This window comes from Squalius cephalus (assembly GCF_949319135.1).
Source record: "Squalius cephalus genome assembly, chromosome: 23".
NCBI lineage: Eukaryota > Metazoa > Chordata > Actinopteri > Cypriniformes > Leuciscidae > Squalius > Squalius cephalus.
The window spans coordinates 8,865,384-8,887,010 of NC_137144.1; the positions used below are offsets into that span (position 1 = coordinate 8,865,384).

At 37.4% G+C, this 21,627-nt stretch overlaps 2 protein-coding genes across 3 annotated transcripts; one reads left to right on the forward strand and one right to left on the reverse strand.

Moving 5' to 3' along the window:
- Positions 1-6,423: 6,423 nt before the first annotated feature.
- LOC307151602 (achaete-scute homolog 1b-like) lies at positions 6,424-8,106 on the reverse strand. Its single transcript, XM_079859700.1, has one exon. It carries the CDS (start codon positions 7,802-7,804, stop codon positions 7,259-7,261), a length of 546 nt encoding a protein of 181 aa, XP_079715826.1. The 5' UTR covers positions 7,805-8,106; the 3' UTR covers positions 6,424-7,258.
- A 5,925-nt stretch (positions 8,107-14,031) lies between these two features.
- Positions 14,032-21,408, forward strand: irf7 (interferon regulatory factor 7). Of its 2 annotated transcripts, none has more exons than XM_079860195.1 (9): positions 14,032-14,211; positions 15,088-15,247; positions 15,494-15,662; positions 15,741-15,841; positions 16,441-16,489; positions 17,538-17,672; positions 18,705-19,094; positions 20,586-20,701; positions 20,785-21,408. In XM_079860195.1, the coding sequence occupies exons 1-9, from the start codon at positions 14,204-14,206 to the stop codon at positions 20,929-20,931; spliced, it is 1,275 nt and encodes a 424-aa protein (XP_079716321.1). In that variant the 5' UTR covers positions 14,032-14,203; the 3' UTR covers positions 20,932-21,408. The 2 variants fall into 2 exon arrangements, with proteins under 2 accessions (XP_079716321.1, XP_079716320.1); XM_079860194.1 differs by having other exon boundaries at positions 14,124-14,211; positions 15,091-15,247.
- Positions 21,409-21,627: the final 219 nt, after the last annotated feature.

Sequence of the window (21,627 nt, forward strand, 5' to 3'; positions counted from 1 at the left end):
AGAGATATAACACAAACGACTGAGTTACCGCTGCTCAAGCAAAAGGGGTTACTTTCATCCCCGGTCTCCCCTAGACCTTATTTAGAGCAACGCCATCTTTGTTTTTTTTAATGGGAATGAGGGTTAACATACATCTCTTCTGTGGGTTATTTAATGTGCTTTTGGATTGTTCTGCTGATGAAATATCTTTCCAAGAAATCTGGGATGGTACTAAAAACACGGTAAGTCTATTCCTCACAGCCTTGCTTTCATACCTGTCATGGTGCTGCTCTGAATAAGGCCTATTACAGACCAGCGTGTAAAACTCTTGGATGTCTTTTAAAGAGTCTATGCCATGAACTTCACAAACCTGTGAAAATCCAGCGTTTAGCTGATCCTGAGAAGCACTCATTGTAACCGTTGTAAACATGACAACAGCTTCTCCTTTCATGAGGGGGTTTGGCGTCCCGACACCTTTGTTTCCAGGTGGACGGTTGAAGAACACAACACTCGTGAATGCTGAATCCAGAATACTCTCCCAGAATCCAGCAAATCAGATGATGACTTCAAAACTCCCGAAGTGTTTCCTATTTTGTGTAACTTATGCTTCAGCACGTTCAGCATGACAGTTGTATTTGTAAGTGAATTGTCAATTCAAGTCAAGTCACTTTACAATATAGCCTAGCGCTTTTTACAATACAGATTGTTTCAAAGCAGCTTTACAGTGATAACAGGAAAATAATGCAATAAAGTTTGTTTCTAGAACATAGCGTCAAAGTCCAGTTTAAGTAAGTTCAGTGATGTTTCACTGTTAGGAAGGAAACGAGGCACGTCTGAATCCAATGATCGTGTCACATCCTGTCTACTGAGATACCTTTGTCTGATTTTTAAAGGCAGCATTTTTTTCTTTTTTTTTTTTTTTTTTTTGCTCAAACATTCAAAAAATTTACATGATTTTTTTTTTTTTTTTTCAGGCTTTGAAATCAAATATTGCTCAACGGGCCATAAAAATAAACCCAGGTGGGATTACCTTCTGAAGAAAGCCACTACATGCCAAGACAAAGTCCACTTTCATCACTTTACAAGCAACAGTGGCTGGATTCTCATCCACAGTTTGTGGTCAGGCTCCGCCCACATGTGCTTCAGGTGTTGCTGGAAGCATCACTCAGCTATGGGCCCTTTAATAGGCTGATAAATACAGCAACAACAACAAAAATACACATTTAAAATATACAGTTCCATTCATTCCATTCATAAACGATTTTTAAGGGAATTAATAGAAAGGAGACATTTAATTCAAAATCAAAAGTGACTGAAAAGACATTTATAATATTACAAAAGATTTCTTTTTCAATTAAATAAAGTTTTTTTTCCATGTCTATTCATCAAAGAAACCTAAAAAAAAAAAAAAAAAATGAAACAGCACAACTGTTTTCAACATTGATAATAATCAGAAATGTTTCTTGAGTATCAAATCATTAGAATGATTTCTGAAGGATCATGCGACACTGGGGACTGGAGTAATGATGCTGAAAATTCAGCTTTGATCGTAGGAATAAATTACAGATTTAGATTTAAATCTGTTGAAAAATATAGATTTTATATTTTTGTTTTATCAAGAGTTTTAATTATTGTTTTTGCGTTCTTTTTTATTGTATTATTAGTCTGGATCAAATTATTTTCTTTTGACAATTCATGTTGATGGACGTTTTCAAAATTGCTGGGGATGCAGTTGAATATAGCAGCACTTGCATTCAATATCACACTTCAAGAGTTCATTCTCTTATAAACTAGAGTCGACCTGGTATTAAACACAGTGACGTGTCATTTTGGACCCCATGAAGGTCAGCAAAGATTAATTATATTTCAAAATAAAACAATAGCCCACCAGTAGGTGATTTATGCTGAGTATATTTTTCTTTTGGTGCCCTAAAAGATATAGAAGAATCCATAAAGAGATGAATAATTGCTGTCATAAATCACTCCCTTATTTATAAAACTCCAGCCGAGAGGGTTCATCAGCCAGCCAATGGGGTGGAGCAGATGTGTCCCACCAAACACAGGCACGTGCCTCACACCTGCTTAGAACAACTCTATGGTGGCCAAGGGGCATCAGTGCCCCCTTTGAGATGGGGGGGGGGGGGGGGGGGGCATTAGTATTTGACAGTTTTTGAAGGACCTTAATTGCTCAAATAGATCTTTATCTTGCCTTTCAGAACCCACTCGGTTACACTTTTTTAGGGCCCAAGCCCTGAAAGGGCGAAGGCCCTATTGTTTCCGTAAGGATTATTTTTTTTTTTTTTCTTCATTATTTTTTTTTTTGCCTTTTTGCCACTTTTGGGGCCCTTAACATGCTCAAAAACTCTTGAAATTTTGCACACACGTCAGAACCTGCGGCCATCAGGGCCGGGCTGAAGCTGGTACTGGGGCGTGGCAGGGGGGCTCGACAGCGCCCCCTGGAATGGGGTCCGAAAACTTGGTCCATAAATCAAACACGCTTGCATGTAATAATATGAAACTCAGTACACATATAGATCTCATCGGGCCGAACAACTTTCGTGCTCTAAGTTTTACAAAAGCCCAACAGGAAGTCGGTTATTATACGTTGTTTGGAAAACGCATACAATGGAATGTGAAATACTCCTCCTAGGGATTTCATCCGATCGCCACCAAACTCGGTGAGAATAAAGTCAAGACATTGAGGATGAATTCTTGCGAACGGATTTTTGATATCTCGAACGGTTTCGCCGTGGCGAGGAAACGAATTTATGGCGAATAATGGGACACAGGAAGTGTGTTATAACTTCTGCATACATTAACTGATCTTGATGAAACTTCAGCAGTGTGTTCGTTGTAAGAGGCCGATCACATGGATGTGACTATTGTGAGTCAAAGTTATAGCGCCACCAACTGGCAGCAGGAAGTGTGTCACTTTCAAAATGCTTTGAAGTCACCCTCTTAATTTTACCCGATTTGCTTCAAACTTTATGTGTATAATGTAAACACAGGGCAGATGTAGACCTGTGAAAGGATTATTGATATCTTAGATACTGTTGCCGTGGCAACGCATCAAGTTTTAATATTCTTTTCGGATGCGTTTGAGACTCTTAACATGCTTGAAATTGGATGAAACTCGACAGACACATAACACTTATTAGCCAGTAGACATGTGAAAAGTTTCAGAAACGGGCGTGGCAGGGGGGCTCAACAGCGCCCTCTTGAACAGGGTCTGAAAACTTGGTCCATATATCAAACACGCTTGCATGAAATAATATGAAACTCGGTACACATATAGATCTCGTCGGGCCGAACAACTTTCCCTCTGTCAAGTTTCACGCCAGCCCAACAGGAAGTCAGCTATTATGGGTTGTTTGGAAAACGCTTGCTGTGGAATGTGATGTACTCCTCCTAGAGAATTCATTCAATCACCTCCAAACTCAGTCAGCATGAAGTAAAGACATTGAGGGTGCTAAATTGCGGACGGATTTTTGATATCTTGAACGGTTTGGCCGTGGTGAGGAAACGAATTTATGGCGAGAAAAGAGAGACACGAAGTGTTATAACTTCTGCATACATCAACTGATCTTGATGAAACTTCAGCAGTGTGTTCGTGGTAAGAGGCCGATCAGATGGATGTGACTATTGTGAGTCAAAGTTATAGCGCCACCAACTGGCAGCAGGAAGTGTGTCACTTTCAACATGCTTTTGACAAAAGTGGGGGGGTTAGTTTTAAATACAGTAAAAAAAAAAGTTTTTATATTGTTCTCATCAAGCCGGACAACTTTCTAATTTACATTCATTAGCTCAGAGCAAAAGGAAGTCAGATATTTTGGTCTGAATGTGGATTTTTTTGCAAAATCAGCCTATGAATTTTTAGCCACTCCTCTTAAACTATTTATTTTATTCCCACCAAACTTTTTCAACATGATGAAAATACATAAAATATGCTAAATTGTGAACGGATAATAAATATCTCAAACGGTTTTGCTATGGCGAGGGATTAAAGTAATGTCCAAAAAGGAAAAACTAAAAGCCTCAAATTTTCTAAAAATGTAATTATATACCATTTATTTCTATATAAAAGTATACAAACATCACAACTAAACATTTTATTCTTTTTTTTTCAATTTAAGAATGAATTTTAAGTTTAAAAACTGCTAGAATGGTTGTTTAGTCTAAACAATACATAAATAAAGTCAAACATAGTGCTATACTGCCCTCTTGTGTTCAAAATCAGGTAGGCCTATTATATCTATATAAAAATATACTAGGTATGTGACGGTGAGAATATTTTACCACCGGTTAACTGACGTGTGACACCGCTGGGGGCTTTTTAATCGCTAACTTAAAAACGAAAGTAAAATATGTTCGTCCGCACTGACATGGTTGATCGAGCGTTTCAAATGAATTCCTATGGAAGTAGGAATTAACTGAAAAACGTTCACTCTGTTCTGCTCGTTCCTCGCCGTGGACGCGCACCGTTATGAATGCCCGTGCAGCCATGAGCATTTTAGTTTAATTTTAAAATTAGCGCCTTTCGGGGGGTGGATTGCTTGAAATTATTTTACAAAAGCACAATTTTGTGTTTTATTGCAACTGTACACAAATATAAGTTAACACTTTGCAGTTTGAATGTCGTCCTGTATAATGACGGAGTATGTTTTTATGTGTCTACTGTTCAATCGCGCCCACGCCACACACACACACACACACACACACACACACACACACACACACACACACACGGTTTACTATCTTTGTGGGTACTCTCCATGGACTTAATGGTTTTTATACTGTACAAACTGTATATTCTATCTCCTCACACTAACCCTACCCCTAAACCTACCTATCCCATAAAACTTTCTGCATTTTTACATTTCCAAAAAAACTCATTCTGTATGATTTATAATCTTGTTTACCCATGGGGACCTCTATTTAGGTCCCCACTGTGACACGAGTCCCCATGAGTCTGTGTGCATTCAGGTTAAAGTCCCCACCGGGATAGAAAAACATGAACACACACACACACACACACACACACACACACACACACACACACACACACACACACTCCAGCATTACAATCTTGACATCGCAGCCTGTTCATTATAGCCTTAATAAAATATAATAATAAAATAGTCAACCTAACATATAAAAATTACACTGCTCTAAATAGTCAGTAGTACAATTCGTACATTCACAGTAAGCACCGCTCGCTCCACTGTGATGTTTCCAAGCAAATTTTTGCGCATGTGAAGAGGATGATTTTTTCCATCAATATTGGAACACGAGTGAAGAACAAAGCCTATAATAAAGAATAGTTTAGCATCCAAATACATCGCAAATGTTGAAACATTTTGATTCTGATGAGAGGGTTACGTGAGCCCAACACTGCTTACTTTCATTTTTACTTTTACATTAAATTTAAAGGATTTGTTGTGGAATATTTTGAGTGTATCATAAAATCTGAATAAAAAAATAAAAATAATAATAATAATAAAAAAAAAAAATGAATGTATAAATGAATAAATAAATAAATAAATATATATATATATATATATATATATATATATATATATATATATATATATATATATAGCTGCGAGCAGCGATGAAGGGCCAAAGCCGGCGGCACCGCCACCCTAAAGGCACCGGGGTTGCGGTGCCACCGGCTTGGGCCCGTAATCGCTGCTCGCAGCTATATTTTTAAGCTGTCATTGTTACACTGTAATTATATATTTAAGTACTGAGTAATATTAAGCAACTATATGTACTTACTATAGGGTTAGGGTGGATTAGGGTTAATTGCATGTAATTATGCATAATTTACTGTTATTACTATGGTAAATACATGTAACATATGTAACAAGGACACTATAAAATAAAGTGTTACCAACTAATCTAAGTTTTTATGCATGACCTGCACTTATTAAAACTCTTACTGAGGGATCATTAAATGGGGTCTTTGTGCTTTTATTGTCCCCATTTGAAATGTATCAGCCGTTAGGTGAAATCCAAGTCATTATTTCAATGATTAACAATAAGTATGTCTTATATCTATATACATAAATGAGGAGGCATAAAGGCAAAATTACTTCTTTGAGTTGGTTTGACAGGGCTGGAAAACTAAGTTGGGGTTCAACACTGACAGTAAAAAATAGCTTCATTTAGACTGATCGCCCTCAGACAAGAAATCTTTGTCCTTAGAAAGGGTGGAAAAGCCCATATAGTGTCTTTGTAAAGAGACGGATTCTTCCACATCCACAGGAATGTTTTATCACCTGTCAAGCAGGGAAAACGTATTGTCTTCCCAAGCTGAAAATCAACCAGAAACACTGACGTATGCATAAATAGAGCAGATTTATTTACCACAAAATATATTTGTTAAATCACTTATGTACACTACTAAAAAAATGGACAAGTGCATTGAAAAAAATCTGCCATGTATGGTTTCACAGGAAGAACTACATCTAAACAATACAATTTTGATAAATACAGATCGACAGATCAAATCTTCTCCAGTGTTAAAAACAACTTTGACCTATAACGGAATGGTTATTATTACAACAAACTAACAGTGTTCATTGTCACAAAGAGGCTTACAAAAAAATATATCTTCATCTTTAACAATACAAAAAAGTTATTGTACAAATTTCAACATAGGTCCTTAAGCAGACCTGGTAGTTGGTTGTAGGTAACCCAGACAGCAACATAGTTTTGGCCCAGATCCGGCCCATATCTGATACACATGGATTCCACACAGCCCAGATGTGGGCCGGATCTGGACCGTATGTTGCTGTCTGGGAATAATCAATATTCCCATTAACTTGACATTCTTGGAATTGACTAGGGGAGTTTGTTTTATCAAAATAACATAACAGGACATTAAGAACATATGCCTCGGCATATCATGCCCACAATTGCACTTATGAAATGTTCATTCAGCAGTCTTTTTGTATTGTTTTGTAGAAGCTCATGGACCCCACTGGGGTTTGAGCCTACAGCCTTTTCCAGCTTAACCACTAAGCCACGGCACTGCCTGCTGAGCCAGCGATCTGTGAAGTTTAGGCTATTTTGAAACACAGTGGTTGGTTTCAATCTGGTCTAAGATCATCTCGGACCAGCAACAAACCACCATAATAGCTTAAGGTGGTCAACAGACCAGCAAGAAACTAGCAGCCATGTTCCAAAATACATGTAGATTGCCTAAACTGGGTTTTCCAGCAGTCACGAGAAGAAGTTCCCTTGGAAAGTTTGGGTGCAGGCTAGTAAAATCTCATCAGTAGCGATCAAACCAAGTGGTGAAGTCCAGCAGCTCTTGGTCTTCAGAGCTGAGGTGCTCGTAACTCCCTTCATCGGACGAATAGGACGAGTGCGGCGACTCTGGATCTGCGGAGTACGAGTTCGAGAGCGTCGGCGACGGAACGCCGCACTGGAAAGCGGCAGAGATCGCGTCGTGCTCGTCTAGCAGCTGCTGCAACGCGCGGATGTACTCCACCGCCGAGCGCAGCGTTTCCACTTTACTCATCTTCTTATTGGCCGCGCCGTTAGGGACGTGTTGACGCAACGTCTGGAATCCCATGTTGACCTGTTTGACGCGGTTCCTCTCGCGTTCGTTGCGTCGCGCCACTGCGACGGGCTGCTGCTGCGGGATGGTGTATCCCAGCCCGTTGAACGTGAGTCTCCGCTTGCAGCGCAGGAGTTCCGGTGAGCTCGAGCGCTGTCTTTTCAGCACCTTCAACTTGGTTTGACTCGGGAGCGCGCACTCTTGCAGGGTGATGGACGCGTTGCATGCACTTTGCGCCAGTTGCGTTGCAGTATTCATCTCTTTTGGTAAGTCTAGTGTAACAAGAAATCCACTATCACTGTCACACACACACACACACACACACAAAGTGGCGACGCACGACTCTCGTGCCTTTCGCGTGGTCGTTCGGGAGTATTGTGGTCCGAGTCTCGCTGTCCCTCGTATCTGATACAAACTTTGGCAGCCCTCTGCTTTTTCAACACGCGTCCGACACCCCACCCCCTTTGAAGACGCACGCTTCTTGCGCGAGACTCCGCCCCCGCCGGGTGACGCTCCGCGAGCCGGGCGCGTGGCTCCGCGAGCTCAATAAACAATCGGACGCTTTCACTGCGCCAGCACGCGCTGTGTGCTCATTTACATCCCAATATCTGCAGCCTCAAAGCCTATTGGTGGATTCAAACGCTTTTAAACTGAATGACAGAGACCACAAAATGTGCTGAATAAAAGGTGAATGGCTTTATAGATGCTTTTGAAAAGAAACTAAAATTCTTTGAAAGAGTTCAGTTTAGATTTGTTCTCTTTTGGTCTGTTACACCCAATACAAATTCACTTACAAAAATACCAACATACAGAAATGTAATAAAATATAGACTATGAATTGGGCTGCATGTAAAAGACATTGTGATTATCAGCGAAATCAAAAAGTCTAAGATCACTAATGAAAATGCACGCTATTGACTTTGATTCATAATATAAAAGAAAAAACAGCATCATTTTAAAATCCAGCCCTTATATTTAATGGCACAGTAGCCACTCAAGCTGGACCCTGGTGATTGTGTTTCATGATGTCCAAAGAGAAAGCAAGTCTGACAAATTTGCTTACCTTTAAATATTGACCTTGCAAAAGCTTAGGAATCGTAAATCCTATTTATTTTATATAATAACTTTTCTTTGATTTGCTTTTTTCAAAATCCAATCTTTTACAGAATAAAAAATCAATAATTTTTACAATGTGGTCTCAGACCTTTGGAACTTACTGTACATATTATTTATATATTATATAATGTTATATGATAAAATATTTATTTGTGACATACAAACGATATTGAAATACTGAAATGTCATCTGCCCCTGCAAGTGTCTTTCTGAATGAAAAGTCATTTGTGGACTTTTGTTGTTTATCTGATTCTTTAGCACAGGTCTCGCTATTTTCTATTCTATTTTTAAAAATATACCCATATACTTTTGAAAGTAAATGGAATGCATAAGCCTATACATTTTAATAACAGCCTAAAGTCATAACAAATGAAGACAGTCTGTGCTGCAGACCTGACAGTTTGTTGTTTTATTTGCTCATCTAATACCTCCTGTTATTTATTACTGTAACTCATGGTACTGTAGTTGCAGTAGTAGAAGCCTATAGTTAAATATTGGTGTGTTAGCAGAAATCTGACTCCCTCTAGTGGTAAAAAGAGGCATGGCTATCCAAAACATTTTTTTTAAAGTCTTGCTAGGATTGTATTTTGCTCCATATCCTGATAATTCATCAACTATAAAATGAATCGCTATTACATATAATAAAGTACAGTTAGTTTAACTAACAATGGACATAGCAATGTTTACTGTTTTTGTTCATTTTAATGTTACTTTATAAACTGAATAATATGGTTCATTAATCCATAATTATTTCATATTACATTTTTTGAACAAGCATTAGGTATGTTTATGTCACACACACACACACACACACACACACACACACACACACACACACACACACACACACACACACACACACAATGCATGTAGGTATTTAGACATGGTCAAGACGATCTGCAGAAGTTCAAACTGAGCATCATAATGGGGAAGAAATGTGATTTAAGTGACTTTGAACGTGGCCTCGTTGCTGGAGTATTTCAGAAACTGCTGATCTACTGGGATTTGCACAACCATCTCTAGGGTTTACAGAGAGTGGTACGAAAAAGAGAAAATATCCAGTGAGCGACAGTTCTGTGGTTGAAAATGCCTTGTTGATGCCAGAGGTCAGAGGAGAATGATCAGACTGATCCAGCTGATAGAAAGACAACAGTAACTCAAATAACCACTCGTTACAACCGAGGTCTGAACACACAACACGTCCAACCTTGAAGCAGAAGACACACCAGTGACACTCCTGTCAGGTGGTAGGGTCAGAATTTGACATAAGCCACATGAAAGCATGGATCCATCCTGCCTTGTATCAATGGTTCAGGCTACTGCTGATGTAATGGTGTTTTGGATATTTTCTTGCCACACTTTGGGCCCCTTTGTACCGATTGAGCATCATTTAAACGCCACAGCCTGTTGCTGACCATGTCAGTCCCTTTATGACCACAGGTTAAACGGCTGCTTCCAGCAGTATAACACGCCATGTCACAAAACTCATGGTTTCTTGAACATGTCTGCAGAGTTCACTACTCAAATGACCATCAAAGCCACTAGATCTCTTCTGGTTACAATTACAGTTTTTCTCAGTCGCTTTGGTGCATTTCTCACATCACTATTTACATTTGCACAACAGTTAGTTCAACCTCCACAACATTTAGTCATTTGTGCACATCATAGTAGCAGTTTCTCATTCCTTCCAACAAATTGCAAATGCTTTTGGACATGCATCAATTGCTTTCATACAACTCTCTGCTGTTTTATAACATTATCATTTGCTTATGTCATGTCAGTCAAAATTAACTATACTTGTGAATGCTGAATAGTCATTCCATATAAAATTAATAGTCATCATTTCATTGCTTGAGTCATTACATACAAAAATGTTGAACTAGTTGTCAAAATCTGTCAAGCAAATTTTACACATTTTTTTTTTATCTTTTTTTTTCCTGAAAATGTCTCCTAAATTGAACAATTTCTCTCAGTCTGGATGTGCATTAATGATTTCAGTGCTATGTATGTTGTATGTTCAGTTCCAATATGTACTGCAATGTTGTTTACAGTTGTGCACAGCTCTACCCAAAGGGAGTTTATGTTTGTTGTAAATAAGGGTGTATTTTTTCTTTTGCACAATGCTGTGAACAAATTAGAATTGCAAAGAGCATATGCAGTAAAAATGTGAAACATACATATTCAGTGTCTTGTACTCATTTACCTCACTAAATACAGTAATGTGTAACTTTACTGTATTTTTCAAATGGCTGTGCAAATAGTATATAGTGCTGTCTTGAGCATTTTCAGGTAGTGTCACCAAGATCTGACTTTTTTTGCATTGGAAAACATTTACAGAGTAAACTGTCATAATGAAAACATGACAAAGCCATTTGACTATCTTGTTCATAAACAATGGTGTCAGGACTTTTCATCTTGATGACACTTTCATTGACATGAATACTTGCTTTTGAGGAATGAGCTATCCATTTTGAGCAAGTGACACGCTTTTGCAGGTTATCAACTAGGTTTTGCAGTTTGTACTAATTGTTTTGAGAACTGCATTAACTGTTGTGCAAATGTAAATAGTGATGTGAGAAATGCACCAAAGCGACTGAGAAAAACTGTAACTATTAACATTAGGTAATTGACTAATTAACTAATGTTAATAACATAACTAATGTTAATCCATACAACACTAAATGCTAAAGTCTATTAATATGTAGAAGTTAACATTGTATTAAGTGCTGTAAAAAGTGTTGTTAATCATTATATCATGATACCTGAAGCATTAATTAATAGACATTAACTGATAGATAGATAGATAGATAGATAGATAGATAGATAGATAGATAGATAGATAGATAGATAGATAGATAGATAGATAGATAGATAGATGGATATATGGATGGATGGATGGATAGATAGATAGATAGATAGATAGATAGATAGATAGATAGATAGATAGATAGATAGATAGATAGATAGATAGATAGATAGATAGATAGATAGATAGTGCACAAAGCAAGGTCCATAAAGACATGGATGAGCGAGTTTGATGTGGAGGAACTTGACTGTCCTGCACAGAGTCCTGACCTCAACCCGATAGAGCAGCTTTGGGATGAATTAGAGCGGAGACTGTGAGCCAGTCCTTCTCGTCCAACATCAGTGCCTGACCTCACAAATGCTCTTCTAGAAGAATGATAAAAAAATCCCATAAACACACTCCTAAACCTTGTGGACAGTCATCCCAGAAGAGTTGAAGCTGTTACAGCTGCAAAGGGTGGGCCAACTCCATATTAAACCCTACGGATTAAGAATGGGATGTCATTAAAGTTCATGTGCATGTAAAGGCACTTTTCACAATATAGAGTAGATAGATAGATAGATAGATAGATAGATAGATAGATAGATAGATAGATAGATAGATAGATAGATAGATAGATAGATAGATAGATAGATAGATAGATAGATAGATAGATAGATAGATAGATAGATAGATCATTACTATTTCTGGTTACTAAATAATTATGAAACTTCTATTTCTATTGTGTAGGAGTTTCATCACCAGCAGAGGGCAGAATTGGACAAGATGAAAACAATCGTTGATCATTAGTAGACCTTCATTTTACCAGTCCATTAATGCAACTATTACCATAACTTGATCAAATCCAAAACTAGTAGTCACACTGTCTGTTGTTATCATATTATATATGTTTACCTGTTAAAATTTACATTCACAAAAATAATCAAGTAGTTTTAGAATAATGGAATAAAAAGTGGTATGCAACTTTGTTGGTGAAAGATCACAGTTTTGTCCAGCTGAGATTTCAGCAATGGTGTTCTGAATAAATAGGTTTTTATTTCCATGCAGTCACAGGTGTCTGACACTTTCTCTCTATTTTACATGAAATCACCGAAAAAAGGGATATGAAAACACTATATTGCTTGATGTAGGCTAGGAGCACCCTGTCAGCTGACTGTGGTCAAGAGACTTTAGTACTGGGGAAACAACCAAACACCGGAGGAAAGCTCTTCCTAGGAGTCTGTAGAGAGAAGTGCACCCTTACTCTGAGATTCATTTCCTTTTTCCACTGCGAAACAACACACACATGCTCTCCAAACTTCAAGAGAAAGTGCAGTGAACGTGCAATATTAATAACAGCACTGTCATAGTTCTCTCAGGTTCCTCTCTTACAGCTGCCCTGCCACATAAATGAGGACAGTGTGCAGAAACACACCTGTTCAAGTCACTACACGCATCCCTGAAACTGTGCTCTCGTGACATCAATCCCTCTTGACCAAAGGTTGCAATTGAATCACTGTATTCAATAAAATAAAACAGAATATTGTATTTAGATGTATATTGGACCAATATGGAAGTAATCAGACTTTAGCATTAACCCTCTGTCCCAAAGGATTTAGAAATAGCACTGAAAATATACTTAGGCCTTAAGCAAATAGGCCTTAAGCATATTTGTCTGGACGTTTTCTGATAAATCACTGTATTGTCTGATTCACACGTCAGAGAAGGGTGCGTGTAACAAAAGACATTCCACTGTGATTTGAGCAGTGCTGTTCATAAGTGCTTTCCCATGATGAATATGATGCAGGATCTGTTTGAACTCTGTACTTTTACAGTTCTATGTACACAATAGGCAATAGCTTAAGTAGGCCTACATGTTGATAAGACATTACAATCACAATAAACAAGGCCTTTGTGTCAAAATATCATTTGGCAATATGCAGCGTTGAGCAATCACAAAAGAAGTTGTTTTGAATGTTAAATTGGCATACAAGTACATACAAATTCAAAAATAGTGTTCAGTTTCTATCACATCCGTAAAACTCGAACAACACTAAAATGCAATAACATGTAGGGGTCTAGGGGTCACGGAAAACTTCAACAGTAAAACTGTCATGTAAAATTACAAGAACTGTTTTCTCATTTTAATATATTTTCAAATAAAATGTATTCCTGTGATGGCAAAGTTGAAATTTTCCAGTCTTCAGTGTCATTCATTATTCTTATTATCACGGTTGTGCTGCGTATTAGGCTATTTTTCACAAAGTATTTTGAATATTATCTAGACAATATTTTAATTATTTTGTACTACAATGGCATAATATGCCAGTTAGGCTTATTCTTAAACATCGCTTTGTCTTTATAATATCACACTTACTTACTGGTGTCATCATATTTTGGTGCCCTTGACATCAAAAAAGTTTGAATACCCGTGAGTCTTTATGATTATAATAAATGAAAGTGGTGGAAAACCCGGTATCACAAACATGCTCATTTATTTGTAAAGCCAATAGGTGTCATCATCATCATCAGCCTTCACCTTAAACGGAAACGATGATGATGTAAGAAGACGAATTATTGCCAAGTCAGTTTTATTTTCAGTTATATCTCGCTTTCTCTTGAAACTCCTCCTGTCTGCAAGGGGGTGTGCCTGTGTGACGCTTCACGGACACGGTATAAAACACAACACACACACACACCAAACCGATGTAAACTACGCGGTAGAAAAACTTCGTCAGGACCAAATCATAGCAGCGATGCAGAGGTAAGATGATGCAATTATTATCATTATTATGAAATATAGGCTGTGTCTCAAAACCTAGTGCACGAGCACGACCCAATAGGCTACGCGTTTTCACGAGCGTTTAAACCTGAAGCGTCGCTCGCGTTTGACGTATGTGTTCATGTATGTGTCAGTGAACGTGATTTCACCAAATACAACACGTTCCTGGATCCTGAGCTACATTTCCATCAACCAATCAGATTTTAGGGACTAGTTTACAGTTTATGCCAAGTTTACATGAGTGTAAACCATGGGGTGTAAACAAGTTTTGCTTCTACATCAGTGTTATTCATCTGTCATTTCCCTCTGATTTTAGAGATAATTTAAGGGTAAGGGTTAGGGATAGGAATGTTGTTCCAGGAAATATGCAATAGCCTCGATTTGAGCTGCAGATATGAAGTGGGTACAGTTTTTGGGTTACAGATTTACATATTAAAATGATAGATCTTTTTTTACATGCGCATATTGCATGCTGTTTAAAAAGTGAAAGGTATTATGAAATTCTAAAAAAAGAAATAGCTATTGTTGGCTATTATTTTGGACGTTTTATTTTTAGAAGTTTCAATAAAATCAAAATATAGTAGTTAATATTGTTCAAATTCAACCAAAATCCTTATATTTGTTTACATTTTATTACAGAATATAATAAACACTGCAGTGTTGCATACATATTGTATTTGAGTTTATAAGTAATTTGAATATTTATTAATTAAGAAAGAAATTATTATTAATTCAACCTGTAAAAAAATGCTTATCAATGTAAACTTTAGCTAACAAAATGTAGTACATTCAGCTGTCTGACATACAGTGACGTCACTAAGCACATCTCTTTTTGATCTCCCATTGATTTTTTTTAAGCAGCACGATGGGCAAACCTCAGTTCGGCCCGTGGCTTATAGAGCAGGTGGAAAGTGGGAAATATGAGGGATTGCGCATGATAGGCTTCGATACATTTCGGATCCCTTGGAAACACAACTCTAGAAGAGACCTTGGGGACGAGGATGTTAAAATATTTAAGGTAACTTCCTCCTTTCATCTCACATTTCACTTCTGCATGAACAATATAGCTGCACTCTGAAGATCTTCAAAGGGGGTGGGGGTTTAAAAGGGGGCAGGGTTTTAAAAAAGGGGGCGGGCCGTGGGATTTCCTAACAATTAAGTGGAATTCACCCTAAAAGTTATTAAAATCATTTGAAACATCATTTGAATTGTAATTACACTAACTTGAAATAAATGTAACGTGTTGTATTATTGGTCTGTTCAGGAGTGGGCTGTGGTCAGCGGGAAGATCAAGGAGAACCCTTACGACAAAGCGAAATGGAAGACAAATTTCCGTTGTGCGCTTCGTAGTCTAAAAAACTTTGAGATGTTAGAGGATCACTCCAAAGATGCGGAGGACCAACACAAAGTGTATCGCATTATCCGTCCTCAAAGTGAGTTTAATTGCTTAGTCTGCTCTTGTCATGGGAAAATGAGTTGATTTTAAAGCTCTGGTTAACCTTGTTCTTCAGATCACCAAGAGATACAGAGGGTAGAGCCAGTTCAACTTCAGCTACCATTCATTGCTGACATCTACAGCACTTCTGATTACATGTCTGACATGGACATGGAGGTAAGGCCCAGATGTATCACTGGCAGTAGATATAATAATATATACACAATAAATGGAATTCATTATTTTTTAAAATATGAGATATTTTTAAATATTACATGAATTATAAATTATACACTACTGGCCAAAAGTTAGGAATAATTGTGAATTTTCAGCATCATTACTCCAGCCTTCAGTGTCACATTGTCCTTTGGAAATCATTCTAATATGTTGATTTGCTGCTCAAGAAACATTTATTATTATTGTCAATGTTGAAAGCAGTTTTTGCTGCGTAATATTTTTGTGGAAATTGTTTTTTTTTTTTGAGAGATACTTAATTCAGCAAGGATACATTAAATTGATCAAAAGCAACATATTTTCAACAATAAGAAACATTATTAATAATTCAGCCCTATTAGTAATTGTAAATGATTGAGCAGCATATTAAAATGATTTTTCTGAAGCATCATGTGACACTGAAGACTGGAGTAATTATGCTGATAAAGGGTAAAAAATAAATCATAATTATTACACATTGACCGGTAGTGTATATAAATAAAATGATTGAATTATATTTTTCAAATAAATAATAAATATATATTATATTATGTCTGATACAGCAGGAATTGCTCAGCCAAGTGAAGACAATGCATCTAAATCAACATGCAGGTAAAAATTTTACTATCTACATCATCGTCAGCCCAGATCCGGCCCATGTCTGGTACGCGTTGAATCCACATGTACCAGATGTGGCCCGGATCTGGGACGACACTTTTTGGTGTCTGTGCACTATCTTTACTACATTTAGTAGTTTTAGTAATTTAAACAAACCATGTTTGTGCAATCATGCACATGCAATCATGGGGGTTTCACTGTGTACAGTACCTAGTACTTTTTTTAGTACCACCTCAGTTAAGGTTCTAAGCGAGCCGTAGCGATACTAAAATGTGACGTGTAAACACTGCAGATCACTGACTGGTCAGAGAGAATCGTCACTACCAGCATCATTGGATTTGCGACACCAAACCCGCTAGATTTAAATAGTAAGCAACAGCCACTGCACTATCATGTGTTCGCACAATTTTTTTTTTAAACAACTTGCTTTCGACCATCGCACAAAACTTGAAAAAAGAATCGTGGACAGTAGACGAGATGGTGGCGCAACTATAACAATCAGTCTATAATCCCACCCACTTTAACTACCCTTTTGACATTCAACTTTATTTTTACAAAATTTTGCAAATGTTACCACACCTTTAGAATCCACACTTTTTTCCCCTCCATGTGTCACATGATGGAGTTTGGGTTCCTTGTCACTGTCGTCTTTTGGCTTGCTTATTTGGGGACACTTCATATTCAACAATATTATTGAGTTGACTGCACTGACACAATTGTGAACTGAGCTGAGCTGAATGATGACATCATTGTTTTCTACAGAGCTGCTTAATAGTTGAATTGAACTCATTTCATAATTGATGATCTTTACGAAGTTATTGAACAGAACTGAATCAACTTTAAACTGACCTCAGCTGAACAATGACACTGTTTTCTTTTTAGAGCAGCAGAATTGAATTCTGTTTGCATCATTAAATCATTATTTTCCTGTTTATCACTGTAAAGCTGCTTTGAAACAATCTGTATATAAAGCGCTATATAAATAAAGGGTAGATGAGGATCTTACTTGGGCAGATTCATAATATACCCTTTCTATCCACAGAACCCCTTCCATGGGACACCTCTTCCCAACAAAACATACAGACTCCCTCGAGGAGCAACTTTGAGACGCCCTACTCAGATGATCCGTGCATGCAGAACAACACACCGGCCCCAGTCCAGCAATCCGACACTAATGGTAACACAACAAGCTGTTGCAGATGCCAAAACCGTTTCATTCAACCCAATTCCATGAGAAATTGTAACTGTTTTACACAAGTTGGATATTTCATATGAATTCGGTTGATTAGTACAAAAATAATTTTAAGAGAAAAGCAAACATTAAAGGGGTGGCTGATTATGATTTCACTTTTTTAAGTTTAGTCAGTGTGTAATGTTGCTGTTTGAGCATTAACAACATCTGCAAAGTTACAACGCTCAAAGTTCAAAGCAAAGGGAGATATTTGCTTTTAAAGAAATCACTTTTTAAGGACTACAACAAACGGCTGGTAGGGACTACACGACCAGGGTTAGTGACATCACCAACCCTAAAATTTACATAAACCCTGCCCCCGGAACACGATTTATAGATTATCAAGACAGAATATGCTAATCAATGACTAGAAGATAACTAAACATAAGCTACATAAATTCATCAACTAACCATTCAGAAACGTCCTGTTGCATTCTACATGTTGTCACCTCTTCTTGAGTCTCTCCATCATTGTCTGAATCCGGTTTGAACATAAGGCTAAAAGTTTTTGAAATTTTCAGTGCATGTCTGTGTGAGTGCAAGCTCTTGAAGCTCCGCCCTCTCTGCCGGAAGCAGCAACTCATTTGCATTTAAAGGAACAGACACAAAACGGTGCGTTTTTGCTCACCCTCAAAAAGTGACATCTTTAACATGCTATATAAAAATATCTGTGAGGTATTTTGAGCTAAAACTTCACATACACACTCTGGGGACATCAGAGACTTATTTTACATCTTGTGAAAAGGGCATTATACCACCCCTTTAACGTCCACCCCAAACCTAACTGTAAGTGGGGCAAAAACTTATGATTCAGATTACAAATTCATCTGAACTTGCCACAAATCTGCCAAAACGTAAAATAGTTATGAATTGCCATGAGACTGCGTTAGCTTTATTTGAACCATTGACTATTCATATCTAGAACATTGCATACATAGTAGTGTATCTCTAAATTGTGTTATATAATGTTACTTCTAGCGCACCAAGGAAACCTTCCTGCTCTCTGGGACCTGGAGATCTCGATCAACTACAGAAGAACAGAAGTTTTGAAAACTCGCCTGTCTTCGCCACTCGTTCAGTTTCACTACCAGTGTGACCCATCTGAGCTGAGAGGAGCGCCAATACGCTTCCCGACCACCGAGGGTCTGATCGACCACGTACAGATTCACTTCACGAAACGCATCCTCGACAGCATTCAGAGAGGCCTGCAGCTGGAGGTCAACCAGTACGGCATCTACGGCTTCCGTCAGGACAAGTGTAAAGTCTTCGTCAGCACCAGTGACCCGTCCGAGATCCACAACCCAGAGCCCAGAAAACTGCATCAGAACAACAAGGAGCTACTGCTCAGTTTTGACAAGTTCGTAAGAGGTATAAATGATAGAAAGGAATATTTACTGCATACTGAATGATCTTTATAATATGTTGAATTAATATCCAATTCATTTGTAAACTACTTTAAAATGACCAAAAACATAATTTATAGCTGGTTCCACCATTTGCAACCCGGTTACCATGACTGTTCCAATGAAATATTCCTTAAAATTGTGGCATACAGGAAGTGATGTCATCATTATTACAGCATGGCAGGAACATATGCAAAATATGTTTTTTCCCCCCACAAATTGCAGAATTGACTGCATGCATAAAGCTCAATCTTCAAACCTGTAGTACCTCATGCTTATAGTGCAGAATAAAAAACAAAACAAAAAAAATTCTTCTTAAATCTTTGGAAATTATGAGTTTATCACAAACTATAAATCAGTATTTGGTCCCAAACTGGCTACTGAGTGACAGATTATGTGAAATATGCAACCCTTTTAAGGCCCGTTCACACCAAGAACATTAACTATAAAGATAACTATACTATTGTCCACACCAGCGGACGATATCGTTACATTCATTCTAATTACATGCTTGTCTGTCACTTTAAAGGCTCAAGCTCTTTACAGCAGGATGGATTCTGATTGGCTATCAATATTTTTATCATTAATCAGCTGGATAAAATCATTCTGAAAGTGATTCCAACAATATTGTTTCTCTGCTATTCTTTAATATTGAGAACGATTTTTATGACTATATCTTTCTCGTTATATCTATAGTTATCATCCTTGGTGCGAACGGGCCTTTACTCATTTGGGACAACTTTCAGGGCAACTTTTTGACAACATCAGGGCAACTTTTTGAGCAATGTTGCCGTCAATGGGCAACCAGATGAGACACAGGGCCCAAGACTGATCTAAATTATCCAGATAGAAATGTATTGCCCATTTTCAATGGGAAAGTGCCCAAACAACAATCGCTTGGCAAGATTGCCCAGCAACATTGCTCAAAAAGTTGCCCTTAAATGGTATTAAATTGAATATAGACCATTTTAAATTAAACAAAAAAAAAACAAGATTTAAACACCTTTCACTGACCAATTGTAAAAAAAAAAAAAAAAAAAAAAAAAAAAAAAAAACAGGTCCTATTTTGTACCCTATTATGGAAGTCACCACTTACAATCGAAGTGTACAGCACAGCGGATAATATTTTAAAATATGCTACTTTAACACAATTTAGAAAGTTTAACCTATGATTTTAATATTACACATGCTAGCATTAGTTATGACAGATTCATTTACCAAACGCTTAACAAAATGACAAGCTTCACATTCATGCTTTTAAACCCTCCTGGACACCCGCCCCCATTGACTTCCATTGTTAAGTGTTTTTACTGTTTTTACAAACTGATAGACAAGTTTCTGTTGTAAGTGACAGTGTTACAAATGCTTCCTTTAGATGTTCAGCAGAAAACAGACCAGAACAACCTGTATTACAGCGATGTGTTTTTCTGATTGGAATATCACGATTGTTTTTCAGATCTGATGGATTTTAAAGAGAACAGACGGGGGTCTCCGGATTATACCATCTACCTGTGCTTCGGGGAGAAGCTCCCTGATGGAAAACCACTGGAGAAAAAACTTATTACAGTCAAAGTAAATATCTCAAAACAGAAACACATTTAGTCTTTTTGTCTGCATTTTAAGTGTTATAACGTATCTTTTTTCCATCTCCACAGGTTGTACCACTGATATGCCGTGAATTTCACGAAAGAGCTCAGATGGAGGGAGCGTCCTCTCTTCAAAATGATAACGTCAGCTTGCAGATCTCCCACAACAGCCTTTATGACCTTATCAATTCTTTGGGTCTGCCTTCAATGGACTAAAGTTTCTGTTTTCAGCATGAAATTACTCAGCCGTCATTCATTTTTGCATATATTCTCTTTGCTACTGTTACACTCATAGCACAACGCAAACCGAGAGAATTTTTCAGAGGTAATTTCCATGGGGTATTCTGAGGGTGTTTAATCTCAATGAAACTATTATTCAAATGCTCAGAAACCTCTTCTTGATAACATTGTCTAATGAGGGATTCAGCCTCGTTTTAATATATTGTCTTCTAGTGAAGAATCTTTCACACTTTGCCCAAAGGGCTTAATTCGCTTCTTGTCTGTTGCCTTGTTTATGAATGTGATGTTTAGAAAGTTTGACATCATTAAATGGAGTCATTTTAAAAAGTAGTGGTTGACTGTTATGGGTGTTAGTTTATTAGATAATGCCGATACCAATATCTGTGTGGCTGATGAGACATGTAAAAATGTCATACATATAAAGTCTAATAAACATGTGTATATATATATATATATAAAATGTGATATTTTGTTTTTATTTTTATATATTTACATTTAAGATGGTGAATAAGATGTACTCAAAATTGAAAATTCACCAATCTTTAACTAAATTATACAGCAGCGCATTTCACAAATAGGAGGAATTTTGAAAGCGTCTAACTAAACATTATGTTCACTTGAGTGTGCATGAATCCTTAAATATCAGCACATTTTACGACTGAAAAAAAAAAG